Genomic DNA, 22521 nt, shown 5'->3' on the forward strand with positions numbered 1-22521 from the left:
GCTAGGCCTTATAAAAATAACAGCAAAAAGCCACTAAAGGGTTTATGATGAAGTCAACATGCAGAGTAGATGGGCCACTTTTGCACCCCAGAAAACACTAAAGCAGCTCACATCTACAGGCAGGTGCAGTGCACCATCCATCTGTTACTACCCATGCGCCTACCATAAATAGGGGGTGACCTTGGACATGTTAGAAGTATGGTGATGGTGGGGTTCATAAGTAGGCCGTGATTGCTCTAAAGGAAAGGAGAAATGAATACAACGCAGACAAACATCTCACGCTTCTTGTGAGATCTATGACTTGCAGTAACCCGGTACACAATGCCAAGCTTGAAATTCACTTCTCCCCACTGTGTATGTGTGCACGCATGTAGTGAGCTCCTGGGGATAAGGAACACTGTGTGTTCTTGGTCAAAGGGAGAGGGACAGCTGCATCATCTTGGCTAACAGAGGGATTGGGCATTATGTTGGGGAGGGGGCAGGTTCTCCCTGGCTGGTATGACAGAGGAGAAGGTGGAGTCTCTGTCCCTGTGATGAAGGGGCATCAGACTTGTTGCCTCTGAGTATGATCAAATGACAGGGCACTATGTGTGGTCCCTCTTGCCCAGGTGCAGCTGGTGCTACGTGCCGCCTCAGCTGCAGGCCCTAGTCCAACAGCTCAGCCGAAAAGCAAACCTGCCCCCATAGTGTGGCCAGGCCAGCCTCCATCGACGTCCCTGGCTGACAGGACCTGCAGCGTGAAGGAGGCCCTGCTGCATCGGAGATGGTGGTGAGGGAGCACCTTCAACAAAAACATGTCCTACGGGGTTCACCTGGGATTTATAAGTCTTTAAAAAAATACTAAAAATCCATCTCTCTCTCTCTTTCCCCGTTGTGGGCAGGGGGAGCGGGCACTCGGCATTTCACAGGGAAGGTGTTGAGGCCCTTCCCTTTCCAAAGCCTACCAGCCGCTCAGTCAGCCCTTCCAGGACTCCTATGGACCAGGTTGCTAGCTCAGAGTAGTAGTATTTCTTTTCCCTTTTCATATTATAAAATACAAACGAATGACAGAAAAGGTCGGGTGGCTGGGGTGGGGAGGGGCAGGATTCCTGCTGGCTCACAGCTGTAGGGACCGTCGTTTCCTTCCCGAGACGTTACGGTGGTTGTAGGGTCGCATCTTCATTTCCACAAAGGGTATGGAGAACTCGTGGCCTTTCCAGTGGAACCAGTTAATCCCCTGCGGGCAGGAAGGAGAGCAAGGCACAGGGCAAAAACAACAAAACAGGTGGAGGGGGAAAAAAGAAGGAAACACGTTTGAACTTGGAAGTTAAGTGGGAAGAAAGAAAAGAGTTTGTTTAATGAAGCAGCTTCTCTTATTATTCTCTGGGCAAGAAATGTGTAGGTTTCTCTCTCTGGCTTGTTATCCCCCGCTGCTCTCACGTATGTGCTAACTCATTAGTTTTCCTGTGTCTCCCACTCATAAGGCAAGAAACATTGCTTGAAAGTTTCCCTCTTGAAACCAGATGGAATCTGCCCAGTGTAATGAAAGGGAAGGGCCTGGGAAAGGCACCTTGGGGCTCCTGGTTATGAGAAGCACCATCTCTCTGCTGTATGGTTCCGCGCTTACCTGACTGTGCCGGGACTCGCCGTACTTGCCGTTGAGGTTGGTCCGGTGGCAGTTCTTATACCACCAGGCCCCTTTGTATGACATGGCGCAGTTTGTAACAGCAACGTCGTTATCTCTGTCCTTGGTGGAGAACGGACGTCCCTGGTGATAGGTGAGTGAATCTCCTGTATAAAGGGAGACGCTGTGAGGAGAGGCTCAGGGGTGCGCCTGCGGTGTGTAAGCACGACCATGTCAGGCCTGGCTAGTCTCGCTACAAAGAGTAAATTATAATAATGCAATAACATTGTTCATTCTGCTAATCTGTAGCTCTCCAGCTCAAAGAGTTGAAGACTGGCAGAATGCTATAGGAATAAGATTAGTTTGAGTTCCTAACCCCCTGACCTCATGGGTCCTAGATCTTTCTGCTGACACTCTGGTGTAAAGATGGGCCTGAACAAAATCTAGATCCTTGGATCTGAACCCCTTTGGGCTTTGGAGATGGTAAAAACCTGCAGCCAGGTCCAGTTCTGAATTTCATGGCTAAAGCAAATTCCTGGATCCAAACACCCCAGAACTGGAACTCTAGATGTAGGTGTGAGGCGAGGACCCATCACTGCTCTGATGAAGGGTTTCCGTTTCCACCCATTGGCCAAAGAGATTGTTTTCTCCCTCTAAACATTGGTCCCTTCAGACTGTGGTCTGACTGGCTCAAAAAAGAAAGGGTAATGAATATGGTAATTAGAGATAAGTCTGAGTTTGCAAAGTTTGTGGCTTTTCAAATCCGGGGAGGTGGTTTGGCTCATTGTAGGCAGGTGTTGGCTGCAGAGTTTGGATCCTGATGTGAACTTTCCTACAGTTGGGAGATTTTCCAATCTAGGGTTTTTGGGTTGGGCCCATCTTCTGCTTCACTTCTGTCATGCTTCTTTGTTTCCAAAATAACCCTAAATGCATGATGGGCAATAAGAAGTGAATAAACGCTTTGTAATGCCCCAAGAGAATACCAAAGAGACCAGAAAATATTAATTATGCACAGTCCTGAAAAAAGAACACAGGGATGTGCGTGTGCGTACACACACAGAGTACACATGTGGGAAAACCCAAGGGAAATGTACTGTCTGGGAAACCTTTACTCCTCTTTCAAGGAGCAAAAAGGGTGGTTCCCCTCTGTGTCATTATTAACTCTGCAGATAAGGGTTTGAAGCACAAAGGGTTTTGTTACATTATAATTCAGCTAGTTTGGGGATAGGGGAGGAGTGTCAGACTCCTAGATATGATACAAACATAGGCCAGGATCCTCAAAGGTATTGAAGTGCCTAACTCCCCTTGATTCCAATGGGAATTAGGTGCCTCAATACCTTTGAGGGTCTGGGCCATAGGAACTGCTATGGTGTATCAAACTAACGGTTCATCTAGTCCACTGTCTTTCCTCTCCCAGTACTAGATGTCTTACAGGCATGGACAATTCTACATCTTACATACAGTGGAGGGTGTCTTGCTAGCCCCAGGCAGAGAGTGGTTGCCTTGTACCTGGAGTCTGGGCATTTGTGGTCATTAGACATTTTTATCCAAGCTAGAATAGCTGTATCCTGACTCCCCCCTCCATCTTGAACCAGGGTTTCCACTCATCTAACACGTCCCTGCTCGCATCCGGCAGTTTGCTACTCGTTGACTGAGTGGAGAAAGCATTAAACCTGAAGCGACATCAGGGAGCCCTGCTTGGAGGAACACCGGAAGCTCTGATTGGTCAAGACATCATATTTAAACCCAAAGAGAGGCACAGGAAATGGTTTGCACAAGTAGGCCCTAGGTGGCTGCTGCTCGGACACCTCGTCCAGTGCTTCAGCTGCTGATCTGCTTGCTTCCTGGTGACCTGAGTCGTGTCTGACCCTGTCTGGATTGGTGTGTCTGGCTCCTGCCTGATTCCCGGTAACCCAAACATGACCTTCTGCTAACCACTAGACCCGGCTGCCTCTGTCTGTCCCTGACAAGCTGCGGCTAATCTTGTTATTCATTGAAATGTCTAATCTTAGTTGTGGAAGTGAGTTCTCCCCCGCCACCCCCCGAAGGTATCTCAATGTTAGAACATCGTCCTGCCAACATTGTGGTGGGTGAAGCTTAGCAGTTCTGTCTCATCCAAGAACAGTGGCTGGGCTAACGTTCTAACAAAAGCAGCAAACGTTTGGCACGTATATCATGGTACTATATGGATGACTTCAGCTTTTCTGTTCATATGGAAGCGTGACATTAACAGGCTGATCTGCTGTTATTGTGGTATGAGGCACTAGCTCTCATTATAGATCCGATTAGCTGAACAGCAATGGGTGTATAGTAACTGCCCATGGAAAATTCTATGTGCTGATTAAACATGTGCCTCCCGGTGATTACCATACTGGTTTATCTAATTACTCACAAGGCAGCAGAGACAACTAAAGGCGTCTATTTGGATGGGCCAGAGTGGTAGTAGCATCCAGGAAAGGAATTAATCTTTCGGGTGGTGGGATTTCCTTACACTGCTCAAGCTTATGCACTGCAGGCGTTTCGGACCCACCAGTCCAGAAAGCTTCCTGCTGCACGTAGGTGCTTGTTAGTGATAGTGTGTACCGGAAGTGCCATTGTAGTCTCCTATCCGGAGCTTGTACAGACTCCTGGCGTCACCAAGGGAGAACTTGTCGTAATAGGCGTAAGTTGCCTCTTGGCCATCTCGCATGTCTATTCGTAGCTCGTAGCGTCCCTGCGATGTGATCTTCTGAATGTTATCCAGCCCTGCAGAGAAAAGCAGAGGGTTCAGGTGAGATCTGGTACCTGGTGGCAATTCTGGGAGGAAAATGGAAGGAGATTCAGGGCTCAGTGAAAATGCACGGCAAGCAAATGCAGAGGACGAGAACCCAGAAATCACCAGTGCTTTGATGAAAAGCCACACTGCCTCAGTTCGTGTCTCTGCCCTTAGTGACTGAATGTGGACGTTACACTTATGTACAGAACAAGACACTGGACCCAGATTTCTAGCATCTCTAAGTCTGGAGTGTTTGGCTCTGCAGTTTTGGGGTTTGACTCATTGTAGTAGGAATCATTTGCAAAATCTGAATCTGGCTTCTGATGCCAAACACCTTAAATTTGGAGGGTGTTTGCACCGTGGGCCCACCTCCAGTGTGTACATGCATAGTCCTGTCCCTGTGTGACAGCATTCCGGTCTGAAGCAATGCTAAATCATCAATATCTGTTTTTTACATTTCCTCAGGTGAATATTCTCACTCATTAAGATCAGGGATGAGAAATGCCAGTTACAGCCATCCATTGAGGGTATTAGTTGTACATGCTCCACTCACGCAGAGCTTTGCCAATGCCTCGCCCACTCATTCCTCAATTTCCACCATTCTAGGCCTGGGCCTCTTCTGAGACGAAATTACCAATCATGTTAAATTGCAGAGTGTATTTATAATGCAGACAAAAACCTTCCAGGGAATTGGTCAGAATGGCCATGCTCCATTCCTTTTGTGACCGAAGGAGATTTGAAACCAGGTCTCTATGGGTGGAAGGCCAGTGAAAAAGCCTACTGTGCCACCTAACAAATCAGGAACTGCTGCACCTTTGTGATCTCCTTTTATGTCACATTTCCTCCGCATGACACATCGCTAATGATATGAGCGCAGACAGAACAAAGGAGGAAACACCATGGTGAAGAAAAGCAGATCAATAGGGGAGAGATGGACAGATAACCGCTTTAATGATACGCAGACACAGAGAGATGGAAATTAAGCTTGCAGAGATAAGTGTCCGATTGAAAGATGCAAAGCGTCCACTGATCACAGCCAGGCTGACTGTGTCAGTGACAGACAAAGAGGTGAGGGCATTACCCAGCCAAAACTCATCCTCTAGGTTTCCAAAGCCAACCCGGTAATCCATCCACTTTCGAAAGAAATCCGTCAGCCCATTCTGCCGTCTCTGGAACACCTACAAAGGGAGAAGGAACGAAAGCCACATGGAAGAATCTTTGCTCTATGCAGAAACAATGATAGATCATAGCTAAATGGGCTTTGTTATATGTGAAATTAAAAGATAGTGTTTTGCCTTTCTATACCACCTTTCAAGTGAGGAGCTCAGAGCTTGAGAGGTTAATGTATTAATTCTCACTACAGGCCTGGAAGTTAGACATGTATGGCAACAGTCAATTTACAGATGGATAAATTGAAGTTAAGTGATGTCCACAGCAAATCAGTTGGAGAGCTGGGAACAGAATCTAGAAATGCTGATGTCAAGTTCCCTGCTCTAACCAATGGACAACACTGCCCGCTTTTCAGCATGTGATTTTGTTTTTAACTAGTTATTTCTGTAAGCCCTTCAGCATGAAATCAGATGTGAGGCTTTGAAGCAGAGTAAAAAAGCAGGTAAAAGCTTTGGCGAAAGAATCCACACCAGCAGTGTTAGGAATTTATACTTTGATTTAGGAGGCCCTTTTCTGACTGCATATATGCTAACATTTGTATATAATAATGTGTGAGGGAAAGTGTGACAACACAATCCAGTTGGAACAGCAGAGTATTCTCTGGTTCTGGTGCCGGTCCACCTGAGTCAGGCTGTGTTTATGCGATTCAGCTAAGTAGCATTTGCCTCTAAAAGCACTGTACAAAGTCACTCTAGCTGATGGCTGACACCACCATATGGTGATCCCTGTGAGTGCAAATCATTTACTTTGAAAGCTAGTATCCATTTAATTTCATGTATAGGACAATAGATCAGTTTCAGCTTCAGGCTATGCTTTACTTCCAAAAGGAGCTGCAAACATTTCAAATCAATCAAAGGGAATTTCTCCAAGTGCAGCTCCTATTAACAGCTATTAACCCATTCCTTAAGATGTGGAAAATGAAGTAGACTGTATTAAGCCTCTTTTGGTGCATTGCTTTGCTGTCTTTCATAGCTGTGTTGGCCAGAGCTGTGCTTTACTTTAATTTATTATGGGCATACAGTGTTTCTCTGTTGTGGCTTATAGCCACACAGCCAAGGGTTGTGGTCTCAGCTGAACTCCAAAACTAAGCAGCATCAGGCTTGGTTTGTTCTTGGATGGAAGATTTGAAGGATAAACCCCATTGCTGCAGGCAGTAGTGCTGGTTATTCAGGAAACATCACTGTTTCCATTGTACCAGTGCCCTAGCATAGCGTTGGAGCCACCATGCTGCTGGAGAGGCTATTGGAGGAGTAATGACATGAAGGTCCTATGGCATATTTTGGACTTGGTTTTTTTAGCTTTATCCTTGCACAGGGGGTGGCGCAGGGCTGCAGTAGGACGCATTATGTCTCGACGACCAGCCGGGCACTGAGGAGGAGTGTGCCTGCTGCTGTGCCTTGCAGTGCTGACCTGCGTCACTGCTGATACATGTGGGAACTTGGACATACCTTCTCCCTGCCTTCTTTGGGGTGGCTTGTGCCCCAGTAGCTGTTAGCAGGGAGCTGTCCCTGCAATCAGAAGAGCATGGGGACTTTGATTATAACCAGAGTGCAAGGAGTACAACCCTCTTTGCACAACCACTCAAAGGCCAGTTGCAATTTAACCCTGAGATAGAGTAGTGATGTTAAACCTGGTGTCCCCCGCAAGTTACATTCTACCCAGCTGGTTCGTTCCTTCACTTGGATTAGGATAACTTTTCCTTCCTCCACGTAACTGTTGCCATGTGCTGCCAAACAGCTGCTGCATTCCTCCCCAGAGGTGGCTGCTTGGCCTTTGTGAATGATGTGGCCCTAAATGGTGTCTAAAGCATTGTGGGGGATCCTCTGGAATAGAAGGATGGTGCCTGGAAATGGAAAACATTAATAGAGCTGTGCAAATAACTGATGTTCCCGTTTACTGTCCAAACTGAAAAAATAGAAAAAAAATGTTTTTTTACCTTTCAAATTTTATTTAATGAAATTGAAATAAAATTAAAATGAAAATCATTTTGAATTAAAAAAAAAATCTAAACCTTTTGAATTTAGGGGGAATTTCCCCCCCAATGAAACATTTTGCCAAATCCAACAAAAATTCGCGCAATGTTTCAGTCAACCCGAAACTGCAGATTTCAATGGGAAAAAAAGTTTTTTTGTCCTAAAAATGTGCCCCAGCTCTAATTGTTCTGATGATGAGTTCTACATGGAGGCTTACAATCCATCCTCCCCCATCCGTGGTCATGTCGCAGTACACCTGCACTCGCTGGCTGAGGTCCCCATTGATGGAGATGGTGTAGATTCCACTCATGGTGTCGCCATTCATCAAATGCTGGGCACAGTCCTGAGGATTAGCGAACACGCGGCCTCCTGTGAAATTAGAGAGGCAAAGCTTCGAAGAGGGCACAGCACCTCCCTACATATGTCACATGACATAACCATATGATACAACGTCACACAAGGCTTACTGCAATCCAGGAAGGACATGAATTGATTTCCGAGGTCATGAATCAGCCTGATAACTCATGGTAACTCCATCAAGTGCATAAGCTATCTCTTGGCTTACTTCACATGTCATGCCTCATCATGCGATAAGCTCATTGCTTATACTAATTAACTCAGTGGTGGGGACCACTCTCACATAACAAGCCTCTGAGTGCGACCCCCCCCCCTTATAAATTAAAAACATTTTTTTATGTTTAATACTATTATAAATGCTGGAGGCGAAGCGGGGTTTGGGATGGAGGCTGACAGCTCGCAAACCCCTATAATAACTTCGTGACCCCCTGAGGGGTCACGACCCCCAGTTTGAGAACCCCTGGATTAACTCATCATATGCCATAAGGTATAATGGCATGACACTCAGTAACTCTACTGGGTACAATGAATGAGAGTGTGACATCTTGTGATAGTTTTCCATGGATCTTGTTCAATTAATTGTTCCCAATATACACAGATATTTTGGGAAATACCAATGTTCTTTCCTCGTCAACACCGGTTCTTCAAACATGTAACCAGACTGATTTCAATTGAGTTACTACATCCATGTAAGTGTCAGGACAATCCAGTTCATGCAGGGCTCGTCTTCGTTAGAAAATTCAGCAGGGTCTACCCATGACCCGGCAGACATGGTGTTGAACACAACTGGTCCATGTCTATGCAGACTGCAAAGTCATGGTCAGCGTTGTGGTAGGTAGCATGATTCTTCGTGGACATGTTCTAGCTTGATGCAATTTTCAAATGAAGACATGCTCACAGTGTGGGGGTCTGAGTTAATGCTTTACCAGTCCTATATGATCTCAATAGGTCTGCAGTATCAGGAACTTGCATCTGAGTCTCAGCTCACAAAAGTTGCACACTAGCTTATCACTGGCGTAGGAGTTGTACTGATTTACACTTTTGTACATGAGAGGGGGAATTTGCCCTGTCCACTAGAGTTATTTGTGATATAGTGTAACTGCGAGAAGAACAAGGCCCAGTGACCACAGCTCTGATCATCCTCAGTGAAAAATATTAATTATAGTGGACCAGATTTCATACTCAAGTCCAGATTCTGTTTTCATTCATGCCAAGGGTAAATAAGGAGCAACTCCCCAGAAGTCAGTGGACTTACACTGGTTTACACTAGTGTATGTGTGAGGAGAATCTGGACTGTGGCACAAATGGGCACAAACTTGTGGGGAAATCTTTGATTCAGTTTTAATGATGGCTTAAATGGCAGTGTCAGTTACACAGGAAATGGGTGTAAACTGCATTCACTGGGTGTGCAATGCCCGTGTGAGTTTAACATCAAAGGGAGTGGGATTAAAAAGTGGGAAGACATTTACAAACCCTGGTTTTGTTGTTGGTTTTTTCTATTCTATCAAGCTCCACCCATTCTTGGGGCGTGAATAGTCAATGGGTTTCATTTTGGCCAAAAGGCAAAGAGCCCCTATTTTATAGTCTCTGTGCTTTTTAACACAAGATCTAGTGAGAGACTTGTCATGTTTAGTACTAAACACACAATGAAATCAGCTTCAAAGACACACACACACGTAGTCCCTGGTGCTTTGTGAAGACCACATTTCTTAATTTATATTCAGATCTTTAAAATCGAAGCTGACTTTGAAAGAAATTTCAAACTACAAATTATAAATAGTGTATTGATTTTTTTCCTTTTTACCATTTGTATGCAATTCCCCCAGAACCTTATGCAAATATGAAAGACAAACGGAACAGACAGCTATTAATATGCCAGGAAGAATGAAAGAGCCCTGTTATGTGTGAACACAAAGAAGCAAAACATCTTAAATAAAGGTGTTTTTTTTAAACAAACCAACAAAAACAACCTATTGTTCTCCTGGAAAGTGCCCAGATATGTTGCTAGAGTAAATGTAATGCAATGCCCTGGCTCTTAAACAAGGGAATGGTGGAAGCAACCGCAGTCTACAGATCTCATTGTTTCATTGTTTATCCCCAGATGCTTCTGTTTCATAGATATATTAGAAAAGAAACAGGTTTATTGTGCTTGTTACTCGCTTCTATTTTCATTTAAACCTATTCTAACATGTCTCTCAGGGAAGAAGCCATCTACAGTACGTTCTCTGACTCTGTATAGGGTCAGATCCTCAGCTGCTGTAAATCGCAGCATAATCTCCCTTGTCAATGGAGCCTCGCTGATTTACACCAGCTGGGGATCTGGCCTTGTTTGTTTTCATCTTGAACTCAAGTTCATCCCCAACAAGTATATCTACTTTTCCATCCCCTCTCGCATATGCTGTAATCCTTTGTGCCCAATGGAGTCGAGGCAAGAATAGCGTAAGAGGCCCTGATCTATAGATATATCAGACAAGAAGGGTTTTTGTTGTTGCTAGCTTCTGTTATCACATAAAAGCAGGTTACAAGGCCTTTCCATGTGCCTTGACTGGTGTGTATGTCTGCAGCAGATTTAAAGGGAGCTCTTTTAATCTAACTATGAATACAGAGGAAGTGATTTCAGCACTGTAGAGTGGACAGCATCTTCAGGCTTTTTCTCATCTCTTTTGAAGAGCCGAGGTACAAATGTAATTGGATTCAGCTCTGCACAATGTGCATAGTGCCTATTGAGTGCTGCTTTCTGAATAAAACTCTCCTACACTGGACGCTATACTCGGCCCACATTTTTAACATGAGTGTTTTCAACATGCAGTATTTCAGGGCAGACTGCTTCTAGTAAGCACTCTGACAATAGGGCCATGGGGACTGTGAGTCTTAATCAGCTTAAGGCAACATCCATTTCATGAGGGTAGAATATTTAATAAATAGGACTACTCTAAAGAACAGGAAAGCAGTGCTGTCGGGCAGTCAGAACATCACAGGGACTGGTTCTGGCCTTACACTGGTTGTACATCGTGGTAATTCTATTGACCTAGGTGGAGTTGTTCCTGATATAGATCAGGATGAGATCAGAATCATGTCCATGGAGTTTAGAGATGGAAAAGACCTGTTAAGTCATTTAGTCCATCCCCTGGTCACTACAAGAGTATCCCCTGCACTGAATGTTCTAATTCTTTGGAGCAGGAGCAAGAACAAGGCAAAAGGATCTGTTTGAAATAGGTGATCTCCGTATTAGACATGGTGCCTGAATTCAAAGCCTGGATCCGATTACCCTTGGACGAGGGCAGAATCCAGATCTGGTTCCTATCTCTGGTTTACGCCCTTTATAGGGAGAAGGGAGGGTAATGCCTGTGGTAATGAAAGTTGAGATAGAACTTAAGTCTTGGCTTTGTGTATTTGGGTGAGTTGAGGGGCAGGGGGCCAAGGCCCTGGAACATGAGCGGGCTTGGAGTTAGGGGACGAGTTGTCTTCCTTAGCACTGGGAGGTAATAGACAATCTCCTTGAGACACTCAGGGGAGACTGTGGCTGGCGCAGCATGGCACAACTGGTCAAACGAGGTGGGGAATAAACTCCTGACCTGTGATGAAGCTGGTGGAGGTGAATCCACTCCTCATCGCATCCTGGGCTGCCTGCAAGCGTACGGTGTATTCCGTGGTCTCTGAAAGCCCCTCTAGGCGGATCCAGGTGTCCTCAGCATCGACTATCAGCTCCTAGATGCGGGTCACAAAAGTAGGTGGAAGCCAAGAGGTGGAACCCAGACAGCATGTAAAGAGGGAACAGAAGCCAGGAACTTTTATAGTGCATGCTGTCTGACTGAGGATCTTAAAGCCATTTACACCCGGTAATCTCTCAGCACCCCTAGTAGTATTACCTCCCCCATTTCCCCAAGGAGTAAACAGAGAGAAAATGACTTACCTTAAGACACAGTATGTTGGGGCAAAACAGATTAGACTCCACATCGCCTGACTCTTAGGTTTAGCTTTAGCTGCTCAGCCATGTTTCCTCTTTGAACTTCAGCCCAGGGGAGATTTAGGGTGATTAGACAGAGCAAGTCCTCCAGAATAGGGGGTGATGTGCAGATGCTATTCATGGTCCCTGTGTACATGGATTACTGATTTCCATAGGCCCAGGGAACATGTTGTGTAACCTCATTGGAAGGCAACTGAGGTGCTTCATGGAAAAATGAGTAGTTCAAAAAGCCTCTTTAATTCCTAATCATTTAGCATGAAGTTCAGCCCTCGGCAGAGATCTATGTACCACTTACCCTATTGGAGCGGTGGTGGTGGGGTTAAGTGGTATACAGGCAATTTCCTATTCCTCTGCAGAGAGGTGTATTTCACTCTTCCCTGTAGACAACTGATGGTCTGTTTACTGTACCTGCTAGGACCTGAATTCAGGACATCGTCTTTCCCTTGAAACAGGGCATCCCTGATGCCCAAAGCAGCGTAAAGAGTGGAGCTGGCCAGCTCTGTTAACCAATTCCTAGTCTGTGCTCTCTGTTGTTTTAATCTAGCTGGTGTTCAGCCAGATCATGTGGCTCTTATTGAATCCCTTACTGAAATGCCAATATCCTACGTCACTTGCAAACTAGTAATACTGTCAAAGGAAACTATTAGGCATGTTTGCAATGACCTATTTCTGATAAAGCAATGTTCATAGGCATGTTTCTTCCACATAGTCAGATATTGACACACTCATAAAATGATCAAACACACTGTGCTGTAGGGTGAATTAGTTGCCTGCATCTCTCTTTCTACTCTCCCTAAAGATAAGTACCATATTAGCCTCCTTCCATTGCTTGGGTACCTTTCTCCAGGCTCCAATGACTAATTTTCAGAGGTTCTGAAATTTTCTCCACTACTTCTTCCAAACATTCTAGGTGTATCTTGCCCATTTGGACCTGCAGATGTGGGCACTGATTTTTGTCTCCATCTCCTGGCTTACTCCATGGATTGTGACCTATCTAAGCATTATCTAATAGTAGTGTCTATGAGGAAACTTGTGTCTGTCATCTGGGTCAGCCTGAGCCTCAGTATTTATGCAGAACCCTCAGAAACATTGTCCTTCCTCTGGTGACTTGGATTGCCTCATTTAGTAGTCCCGCCCCACCACACCAATCTCTGGTTCTTGTTTTAGTGCAATCCCCTTTATCAGTGAAAACTCACCTTTCGGCTTCCATCAGTCGATCTATAGGTCATGATGTAGTTCTCAATCTCTGCCATTGGAGGTTGCCATGAAAGGAGGGCGCTCCGGCGGGTGACTTCAGTGGCAGTCAAGTTAGTCGGGGGATCCAGAACTGCAAAGGTCAATAGGAACCCAGGGAATTGGGAGTCTGACACACTAGCATTGCTATTACAGCTGATTGAAACAGCATGCTGGATCCATGAGTCATGTTGATAGGAGTGCTGGCTGAACCACAGAAGTCTGGGATTTCTCACAATCCTGTGCTCAGCCCATCCATCCCCTTGCTCTCCAGGCCAGTTTGCCCACCCCTAGCTGGAGCTCCACTTACAGGGCACTAGGAACCAGATAAATATTCTCCACATGGACTTTTTTTGTCATGCAATTGCTCTGAACTGCATGAAGCACAATGTCTGTCAAGTAGCTATTTAATAGTGAAACAGATTCCATTGTTCTCCTGTATACAGCCTTACGGCAATGGGCAAGAAAAGGATCTGATAAGGGTCTCCTCTGGAAGCCATCAGGAAATCTTATCTAGGGGGATCAGCAGAAAGGAACTGCTGAGTGTTTGAAAAGCATCTTCCTGAACCTGACATCTTACATGTATCAGTATAGTCTGGTTCTTATACCATGCCTATCATCATGGTATCTGTGTGCCTCTGTGGTTCCTGAGCACAGAAAACAGACTGTTTAACAACTTATTTGGCTTCTGTTCCTCAGCTGGACAAAATAAAAACCGCTAAGGACACCTAGTTGGAGAAGGGAAGAAGTTACCGTACGTACGAGTCGTAAAGTTGGTGCTGATGGTGCTGCTAGTGAGAGGCCCATTGGTGGCATACATGGTGACCATGTAGCTGGTACTGGGCATCAGGTTGATCAGCTGGTATTCTTGGTTGGCCCCGTCCACTAGAATGGTCTCCCCTGCAACTGAAATCAGATGGACCTGGCTTGGACTGAATACGGAGCCCTTCTGTTGTTAAAATATGACTAAGAAAGAACCATTTGAAATAAAAGCCTATCATGGCAGGTTGCCTGGGCACAACAGGTGGCATTTTACCATGTTGTGTTGCCAGCATGTCTCCGCTCTTTGGGTGAATGATGTCCTTCTTCCTTCAGATTGCAGAAGAATGAGAATGGCCATTGCCCACACTCCTTACAAAAACCATGCCAACACCTGGCCCATACATAGCACTTCCCATCCCAGGTTCTCCATGCAACTTACAAAGAACATAAGAATTATGATCACCATTTTACAGCTGGAGAAACAGGCTTAGAGTTGTGGAAGGTCACAAAGCAAGTCAGCAGGATTAAAACCCAGCTCCCTCCCCACTGGATCATGCTGCCTCCTTTCTTGCTACTAACTTGTAAACTCGCTGCCCTGCAATCTGTGAGCAGAGCAGTTTGGTTTGGTGTTAGAAGCAAGCTTGAGCAGGAATGGGTTTAAAGCAACAGATGTAAGGAAATGTCAATTTCAGCCTCCACATTGAAATCAATGAAAAAATATCCACCCTCAGTTGGTGGGAGTGCAGACCTCTCCCCTACCTTGCACCTGCAGGAATTGGGTAGCACCGGCCCTGTGGCAGTGCAGGGAGCCCTGCAGGGCCAGCAAAACCCCATTCTCTGACTGGGGATGGAGCCATTCAGCGGCGGGATGGCCTCCCCGTGGCCAGTGGCTTGTCCTCTTTCTTGGCCAGGATCTCTGCTGTGCCAGGCCATGATCCCTGGCACCTTGCGCTCCAGTGTCTTGGGCCCCTCAGCCATGCAGGAAGGCCCCTGTAGCCCTGCTGTCAATTATGGGACCCCCCTATAGCCTCCCTTTATTTCCCTCAACTGTGAAAATCAAAATATTTAAAAATTGGGGAAAAAATAAAAAATAGAAATCAATATTTATTGTTGAAATTGTAAAAAAAAACAACAATAGAATTCAGCCAGGTCTATGCATAGGGGACTCTCTCTTTGCCCACTGGCTGCATCTTCTCCATTTCCCCCCTCTTCAGTACTGGGGCTAACTGGAGGCTCTCTCGTATTCATGTCTAGTTTTGGTGAGCTGGGCTAGCTGTGAGGGTGTCTGGAGCTCAGATTGCAGGGTCAGCCTCAGGATTCCTTGTCCTCAGAGTGCTGGGGCCGGGAGCATCGCAGAGGGGGGATGGTCCCTGTTGGTACAGTGTCAGGGCACCTCTCTCTGGATTGACAGGACACTCAGGCAGGAGTAGGCTGTGTAATGTGTGTGTGAAAAAATCAAGCAGGAATAGATATCAGTTTGAAATCAGGGCATGGCTGGCCCCTCTGCCATCCTGTCCTAGCTTTTCTGGTCTTTGCGTGGCTTTGCCAACCAACCCAGAGAGCAAAATCCACCTTCTAATTTCCCATAATGATAGAATCCCTTTAAACCAGCTGTCTGGGAGGGGGTCAGGCTAATTAATTAATTTCTGATGCAGCTAATAGAGTTTAGCTAGTGGCGCTAAAGCCACGTGCAAATCTCGCTGTTTACAGGTCGGAGGCAAACCAGCTCGGCTTTCCGGCTTCACAGACGTACCTGTGTAGTGCGTTAGCACAATGACATAGTTCTCGACTTCGGAAAGAGGCGGGTTCCACTGCAGCAGGGCTTCTGTTGGGGTGACATTGGTGGCAGTCAGACCCAGAGGGTGGTCCATGGCTGAGAAGGAACCATAAATTCATCAGGGGACGGGTGTGAAAAGGAACTGGACTCTCTGGGGGTGAGGAGTGAATTCCAGATTAAATCCCAGGAAAACCTTCCTAACAGTAAGAACAGTAGGACAATGGAACAGATTGCCTCGGGAAGTCATCGATGCTCCTTTACTGGAGGTGTGCAAAAGAAGGCTGGGTAGACAACAAATCCTGCATCTTGCAAGGGGTTAGACTAGATGACCCTTGCGGTCCCTTCTAACCCTCTGGTTCTATGGTTCTAACTCCACTGCATATGGGTTCAATAGTTTCTATTCCTGCTAGGCAGATTTTTTTTAATCCACTGGGACTTTTTTATGCTGCTGCTGCTAACTCTGTGGGGTAGAAAACCCTTGGAGTAGGTGAAATTTCTGCTCTTGCTTTCTACAGGCTACTCACAGATCCCCATCTGCCCATGGCTATGGTGCATTCCTACCAGAAGGGCTGTTACTGACGGTTGATACTTTCCTTAGGAAAGGATGTTTTAGCATCAGCCAATCAACATCAGCTTCTGTGACCTGCCCTCTGGCTGCACTGTGGCCACACTGTGGATGCATGGTTCCCCTCTGCACTAAGGCAGGCAGACTTTCTAAGGGCTTTTGTTGGACATATTTAAAAAGTCCATGTTGGGCCCACAGGAACCTTGTTCGCTGAGTGGAGCTTGGGTCAGGCTGGCACATGTGTAAGCAGAGTCTGGATGAGCTCCCCTGACATCTAGTGGTGAGCTGTGGAAAAAGACTTCAGAATCTGATCTCATTTGCATGGACACACCCACCTTGCCAAGGTGCTCAGCATGATGGGATTGCTTGCCCAAATGATCACTTGTGGCTGGTGTTGGATCCCCAGTCTCCTTGTTATTGGGGCAGGAGTAATAAAGAGTTGTTATCCTTGTTGTGTGAACCGAGGGCAGCAGAGCAGAACATACCCCCAGTGGAGGGACTCGCCCTCAACTGAACAGCACTTGCTAGGCAGGGGACATGGGTTCTAAAGCCCAATGAGTGGAAAGAGGGTGGGGACAGGTACCTGTACCTGGTGGGGGTGGTTCCTGTTTAAGGGTCCTAGACACCACTTGACCCTTCCATAGGGTGACAAGACAGCAAATGTGAAAAATTGAGATGGGGGGTGGGTGGGTAATAGGAGTGTATATAAGAAAAAGACCCCAAAATTGGGACTGTCTCTATAAAATGGGGACATCTGGTCACCCTACCCTTCCACTCTCCATGGTATAATAAAAGAGCTAATTTAGACTCAATTGAGGGTCTTGTTACAGCCTGCAAAGCTGAAATCATGGATACCGAGGTCTAAGTATTAGACCTACTTTGGGACAGTGTCTCTATTGCAAGAGCCTGCACAGGTGTTAAGTGTTGGGGGGCCCTGAAGACATCTTGGCAAGCGGCCAGCTGGGCAGCTGGCAGAGAGGTGTGGCAAGCGGCTAGCAGGGCAGCTGGCGGAGAAGCGTGTCAAGCGGCCAGCAGAGAAGCTGGTGGAGGGGGCCAGAGCAGAGCCCTGCAGAGGCGTGGCAATTGGCCGTTGGGGTGACGAGTGCCCAAGCAATGCAGCATGTAAGGTGCCTCCTTACCCCCCTCTGCCTTCCACAGAGGATGGGAGGTGAACTTTGTGGATGAACCTCTGAACTCTGGGGCTGCACTGGCCAAGGACAGCAACTGTGAGTGGGGTACTGAGAAGGAATGGGCATGTTAAAGGGACTTTTGGGTTGCTGAACTTAAGACCCTGAGGGGAAAAGGACACTGCCCAACTTACCTGGAGGTGGGTCTTTTGCTCACGGTTTGTGTTTATGAACCCTAGTTGTGGTGTTTTCCCAGATTAATGCTGAGTTAATTCTCTCCTTTTATTAAAAGTTTTTGCTACACTCAGACTCTGTGCTTGCGAGAGGGAATGTATTGCCTCTTAGAGGCGGCCAGAGGTGGTGTGTAATTGTTCCAGATCACTGGGTGGGGGCTCGAGCCTGGTTTTGTGTTGTATTGCTGAAAAGGAACCTCTAGATACTGAACCCGGCCCTTGTTGCTGCTGGCTCCACCTGGCAGAAGGGTTACACATGGCATTTAGAACATTGTGAAGTTATTTCAAAGTGTGGAAATAGCATTGGATGCCTTCATAGTGCCCCTTTCCCTGAACCAGTAATGTGCACCACAAGTCACCAGGAACAGAGGCTACAGTTATGGATCCGAACCTCTTTTAAGCTATGGTCATCCAAACAATGAGGTCACCCTGCAAGTCAGCGGCAATCCTGGCTCCCTTGTCCCCACTCCTCTTGCCTCTCCGCACATCATGCCCTGCCAGAGAGCGTGCACAGCACAACCTCTGATCTCGTCAATGGAAATGTCCCCCACCTGTATACACGATGCTGGAGACCCGCTCGCTCTCCTCCCGGCCCCGCACGCTGCTCAGGCTGATCTCGTACTTGGTCGCTGGCTGCAGGCGGCTGAGGCTGTATTCAGCGACGTCTTTGGCGACTGCCGTGCTGTCCGCTCTTCCTGCAAAGCGCGGGCAGAGCAAAGAGCTTCATGGTCGCTCGTCAGATCGTCCTGCTCTGAGCAGGAGCCTAAAAAAGCTCAGACTGCAGTGCAAGGAGCAGAGACCCAGGCACAGTTCCAGGGTACAGGCAGGTTAGGGGATATTGAAAGTACTTACTTGGAGGAGACGCATGGACAGTAATGTGAGTGGCCCTTTGCCACCTGCCTTGCAAGCCCCAGTGTAGAGGGCATGCCGGGATAGTGGGGATATGCCCATTGTGGGTTGGAACAGCCCCATGGGGCTGCTCTAACTTATGCTGGGCTATTTCATCCTCTGGAGCAGTGTCAGATCTGGAGGGCTCGCAGCCACCTTTCCCTTGGGCTGGTCCTCAGTGCCTTGCATCTCACAAGGTGCAGCAGAGTGGATCAATAACACTGGGGCCAAATTCACTCTTTGTTCTTGCTGGCTTTGGCACCAGCTGCTGGTGGCGGGATGCCTGATGACAGGGAGGATGTAGCAGTGCGCTGTGACGGCACTGTTTCCTCCATTGACTTTGGGCACTGCATTGCCCCCTAATCTGGGCATCTCCATCTCTGGTTTAGCTCCTAGCAAGACCCCAGAGTTGCTCTGGAGCTGTTCTAGTAGGGTGAGATCCCTTAGGGTATGTCTGCACTGCAGCTGGGAGCATGCATGGATAGATGCCATGCTAGCTCTGCTCGGGTTAGCTCGCTCAACCGAGTACTCATCACGGGGGTCTGGGTGGGTTTGTCCTTGGGAGGCCGACCTGAGCCACCACCTGCACCACTGTAGCCACATTGCTACATTTAGTGCACTAGCTCCACCAGAACTAGCGTGTGTCTGCCTACCTGTGCTTGGAAATGTGCTCCCAGCAGCTGGGTAGACACACCCTGGGAGAAAGACTCAGGACCCGTGTCTGAGAGGTGCTGGACCCCCACCCCTCCCATAGGACCTGTTCCCAGCAGGTGTGGAAGTTAGAGCTCTGTGTGTATTACCAGCCACATCATGGTGCGTCCCCAGGGGGCTTTAACTTATTATGCCAAGGCTGAACTGACCCACATCAGTTGGGCAGAGGGTTTTGGTGACTGTGGAGGTGGCCTGATCAGTGGATAGGAAACTTCTGCCCCCTCTCCCATTCCTACCATGCACTCTGCAGTGCTGGCTTCTCCCTATCACGTACCTCCCCGTGTAGTCATGGCCTGTGAGGTGGCTGGCTGTTATGCTATGCCAGAAGCCACCCAGGAGAGCCCACAGCCCGCTTCGGAACAGCCTTTAGAGCAGGCAGCTGGGTTACCTTGTGCAGATCGGTAGGACACTCTGTAGTGGTCAAAAGCTGTGATAGGAGGGGCCCAGAAGATCATCACCGAGTCCTTGGTTACGTTGCCCACGGTGAGGTTCTTCGGGGGGTCGATCCCTAGAGGAGACAGGCAGAGGCCAGATAAAGCCTACGAAGCAGTCACGGAACACTGATTGCTGGCTGAACCAGCGGTCGATCCAGCCGAACACTCCTGCATGCAGAATTTCGTAGCACAGTCACGCCAGATGCCAGAAAGGGGGGCTGTGTCTATCAGACTCCTCATCTGTAAGAAAAGCCAGGTTATGAGGACAGTATGGGTGTATGCAAGACAACCCACCGGGGGGTTTAAATAGCCAAACTCAACAAGGAATGCTGACATCGAACCCTATTCTACGGTTCAAAACCTGCCAGGGCTCTGAATGTGAGCTGGGGAAACAAAAGGCCTGGTGCAAAGCTCAGGGAAAGAGTCCCACTGACTGACTCCAAAGGAAGGTCTGAATGCTCAGCCCCTCTCTGGAGCTCTGCCATGTGTCTGGAAATGGGTTAGCTCCCACAACTCCCATCGCTCTAAGCCCATTGTGCATTTGTTTGTGGCTGCTTTATCCTAAACTGGAAGGATGAGGTTGGCTATAAAGCGATTTCAGACCACAAGCTAAACACGTTCATTTTTTTGGCCATGGTGGAGATTCCAGGATTAAGGGAGGCTAAATGTTTAATCCCCTTGTACTGTTTTGGGTTCCGTTGCCACGGCAAAGACAAGAACAATACAAAACTGGATATGTAGCGTGCTGCAATGGGAGCCCAAGGCGGATTATCTGGTTCTGGAGCATGCAGAACCGGAGGCCTGAGACAAACAGTCTAGCTATGGGGCATGTGGAATTGGAGCCTGAGATGAATAATCCCTTTAAAATAATGATCCGTAGGGGCAGCAACTTTCTTTTGTAAAGATAAATTATTCTGTTAGCTCCAACTCTGGAGGATGGTTTTGAGCCAGGAGTCTCTATTACCTCCCGTGTGTATCTTGGATCTCTTCTCCAGCCGGAGATTAGGCATGAGCATTATACCCCATCAGACAGCTGCTGACTTTACCTGTTGTGATGGAGCCCACTATGGGCTCGGAGCTGACCAAACCATGCACAGCCACCAGTGACACGATATACTCCGTAGATGGCTGCAAGCCAGACAGGGTGGCGTGTCTCTTGGTGGCATCTAGTGTGACCTGCTTGGTCTCCTCCTTATCTCTGGGATTGTAGTTCAAGATAAACCTGTCTGCCGGAGGGGAGGGGTCACTCCAGGTGATGTTCAGGCTGGAGGAAGTCACATGAGAAAAGTGCAGCTGTGTGATTGGTCGGAACCCTGGAAACCAAAGAGAGGTGTTGCAAGTCTGTCATGGAATGATTACACTCAAGGGCAGGAGCGTTGCATATGACAAGACATCCATCATACAGAATTAATAAGATAAAAGTCTCATTCAAGGAGTGTCCCAGGCAGAAGTATGGCTACATGCTGAACCACTTCTCGCTGGGTTATGTCACTATGTGGCATGACGCTACTGTAAAATACTGGGATTCACTGCCCAGCAGTGCCAGATTGAGATTGAGCAGTGCCAGCCCTGGTCTCTCCATTAACTTGAACCGGAGTTGAGAACAAGAGGAAAACTGAGGAAAAAAGGGTTTCAACCCACAAAATAAGCTCCACCCAGAGACGACGGGTACCTGCTGAGAGTGGGAGGGGGGCACAATTTAAAGATTCACCCCCCCAACAACTTGAGTCACGCACCACCTAAGCACACACACCCCCGTACCCTCAGTGGCCCCTCCCTACAGCTCCCAGCTGTTTGCTGCTGCCTCTCCCCACAGCTGCAGCTTGCAGCTCACCAGCTCCAGGATCTGCTGCACAGGGAGGGGGCCTAGCCAGCAACCCGTGGCAGAAATCTGGGGTGGGGGACACATGACCCCGCGTGCCCCCCATGCATCGCCTCCTGCTCTACCTACAATAGTCGCCAGACACTCTCAGTGGATTGGGCAGATATTCAAAATCTGATCGTATGTACTGTCTTGGTTCCTTGAGCATGGGCTCTGCAAGCCTGGCCCTGTTGACTGAGTCAAAAATGGAAGTGGAGGTATCTCACCAAGGCCACCCCCCATGGTGCTAGAATGAGACATCCCCCACAGTAAATGGTGTGGATCTGTGATCCCCCCACCCCTTTCTTACAGGCTTTCCCAAGCAATGACACAGTGAATGATGCTGCTATTTCAGTGATCATCACTGGGTATCTGAGTTCACCACACAGATGTATGGGCAGTTTATACCTCTTGGATGAGCTGTTCCAGACTCGGGCAGACATCTCTGCATCAGTTATGCTCAGCTCACATTTGCAACCATAACAGCTAGAGACTCCCCCCCTCCCCCCTCCGAACAAAATGTTGAGAATTGGGAGCACAAGATGTCAGGTCAGGAGATGTGCCAGCATGTTGCACCAATCTGAGCCCTGGCAGAGTTTGTCCCAGCCCCTCCCTACCTGTGAATGCATCCACTGTGGACTCCAAACTCTGCTGACGGCCTCTCTCAGCAATGACTGAGATGGTATATTCTGTACCGGGATCCAGGTCTGAGAGTGTCAGCTCAGACTTATCCTTGGGTGCTGTCACCTCGGAGGCCATTCCAGAGGCTGGAGTGAAGGTGATGCGGTAATGGTCTATGGGGCCCTTGGCCTGGGTCCAGGCCAGGGAGATAGATGTGTCCGTGGAGGCTGTCACCACGAGGTTCCGAGGGCTGTCAAGCTCTGTAGGAGGAGACGATTATGAGGTAAATCAGTGGCTCTCAATCTTTCCAGACTACTGTACCTCTTTCAGGAGTCTGATTTGTCTTGCAAACCCCCATGTGTCACCCCACTTAAAAACTACTTGCTTACAAAATCAGACATGAAAATACAAGTGTCACAGCACCCTATTTCTGAAAAATTGCTTACTTTCTAATTTTTACTATATAATAATAAAATAAACCTAT

General features: G+C 47.6%; 1 protein-coding gene across 1 annotated transcript in view; it reads right to left on the reverse strand.

Annotated features, from left to right (window-relative positions):
* Positions 1–1096: 1096 nt before the first annotated feature.
* LOC112107427 (tenascin-R) overlaps positions 1097–22521 on the reverse strand; it is a 79976-nt gene continuing 58551 nt past the window's right edge. Inside the window, exons 10-22 of the mRNA XM_024201121.2 lie at positions 22034–22297; positions 20602–20868; positions 19510–19629; positions 18074–18217; positions 15574–15693; positions 13821–13964; positions 13022–13152; positions 11434–11566; positions 7719–7870; positions 5440–5536; positions 4187–4348; positions 1607–1770; positions 1097–1216 (exon numbers count right to left, since the gene is read on the reverse strand). Of these exons, the coding sequence (XP_024056889.1) occupies positions 1097–1216; positions 1607–1770; positions 4187–4348; positions 5440–5536; positions 7719–7870; positions 11434–11566; positions 13022–13152; positions 13821–13964; positions 15574–15693; positions 18074–18217; positions 19510–19629; positions 20602–20868; positions 22034–22297 (2018 nt within the window). The remainder of the gene's footprint in view (positions 1217–1606; positions 1771–4186; positions 4349–5439; positions 5537–7718; positions 7871–11433; positions 11567–13021; positions 13153–13820; positions 13965–15573; positions 15694–18073; positions 18218–19509; positions 19630–20601; positions 20869–22033; positions 22298–22521) is intronic.

This window comes from Terrapene carolina, unplaced genomic scaffold (assembly GCF_002925995.2).
Source record: "Terrapene carolina triunguis isolate 2854851 unplaced genomic scaffold, T_m_triunguis-2.0 Scaffold210, whole genome shotgun sequence".
Lineage (NCBI taxonomy): Eukaryota > Metazoa > Chordata > Testudines > Emydidae > Terrapene > Terrapene triunguis.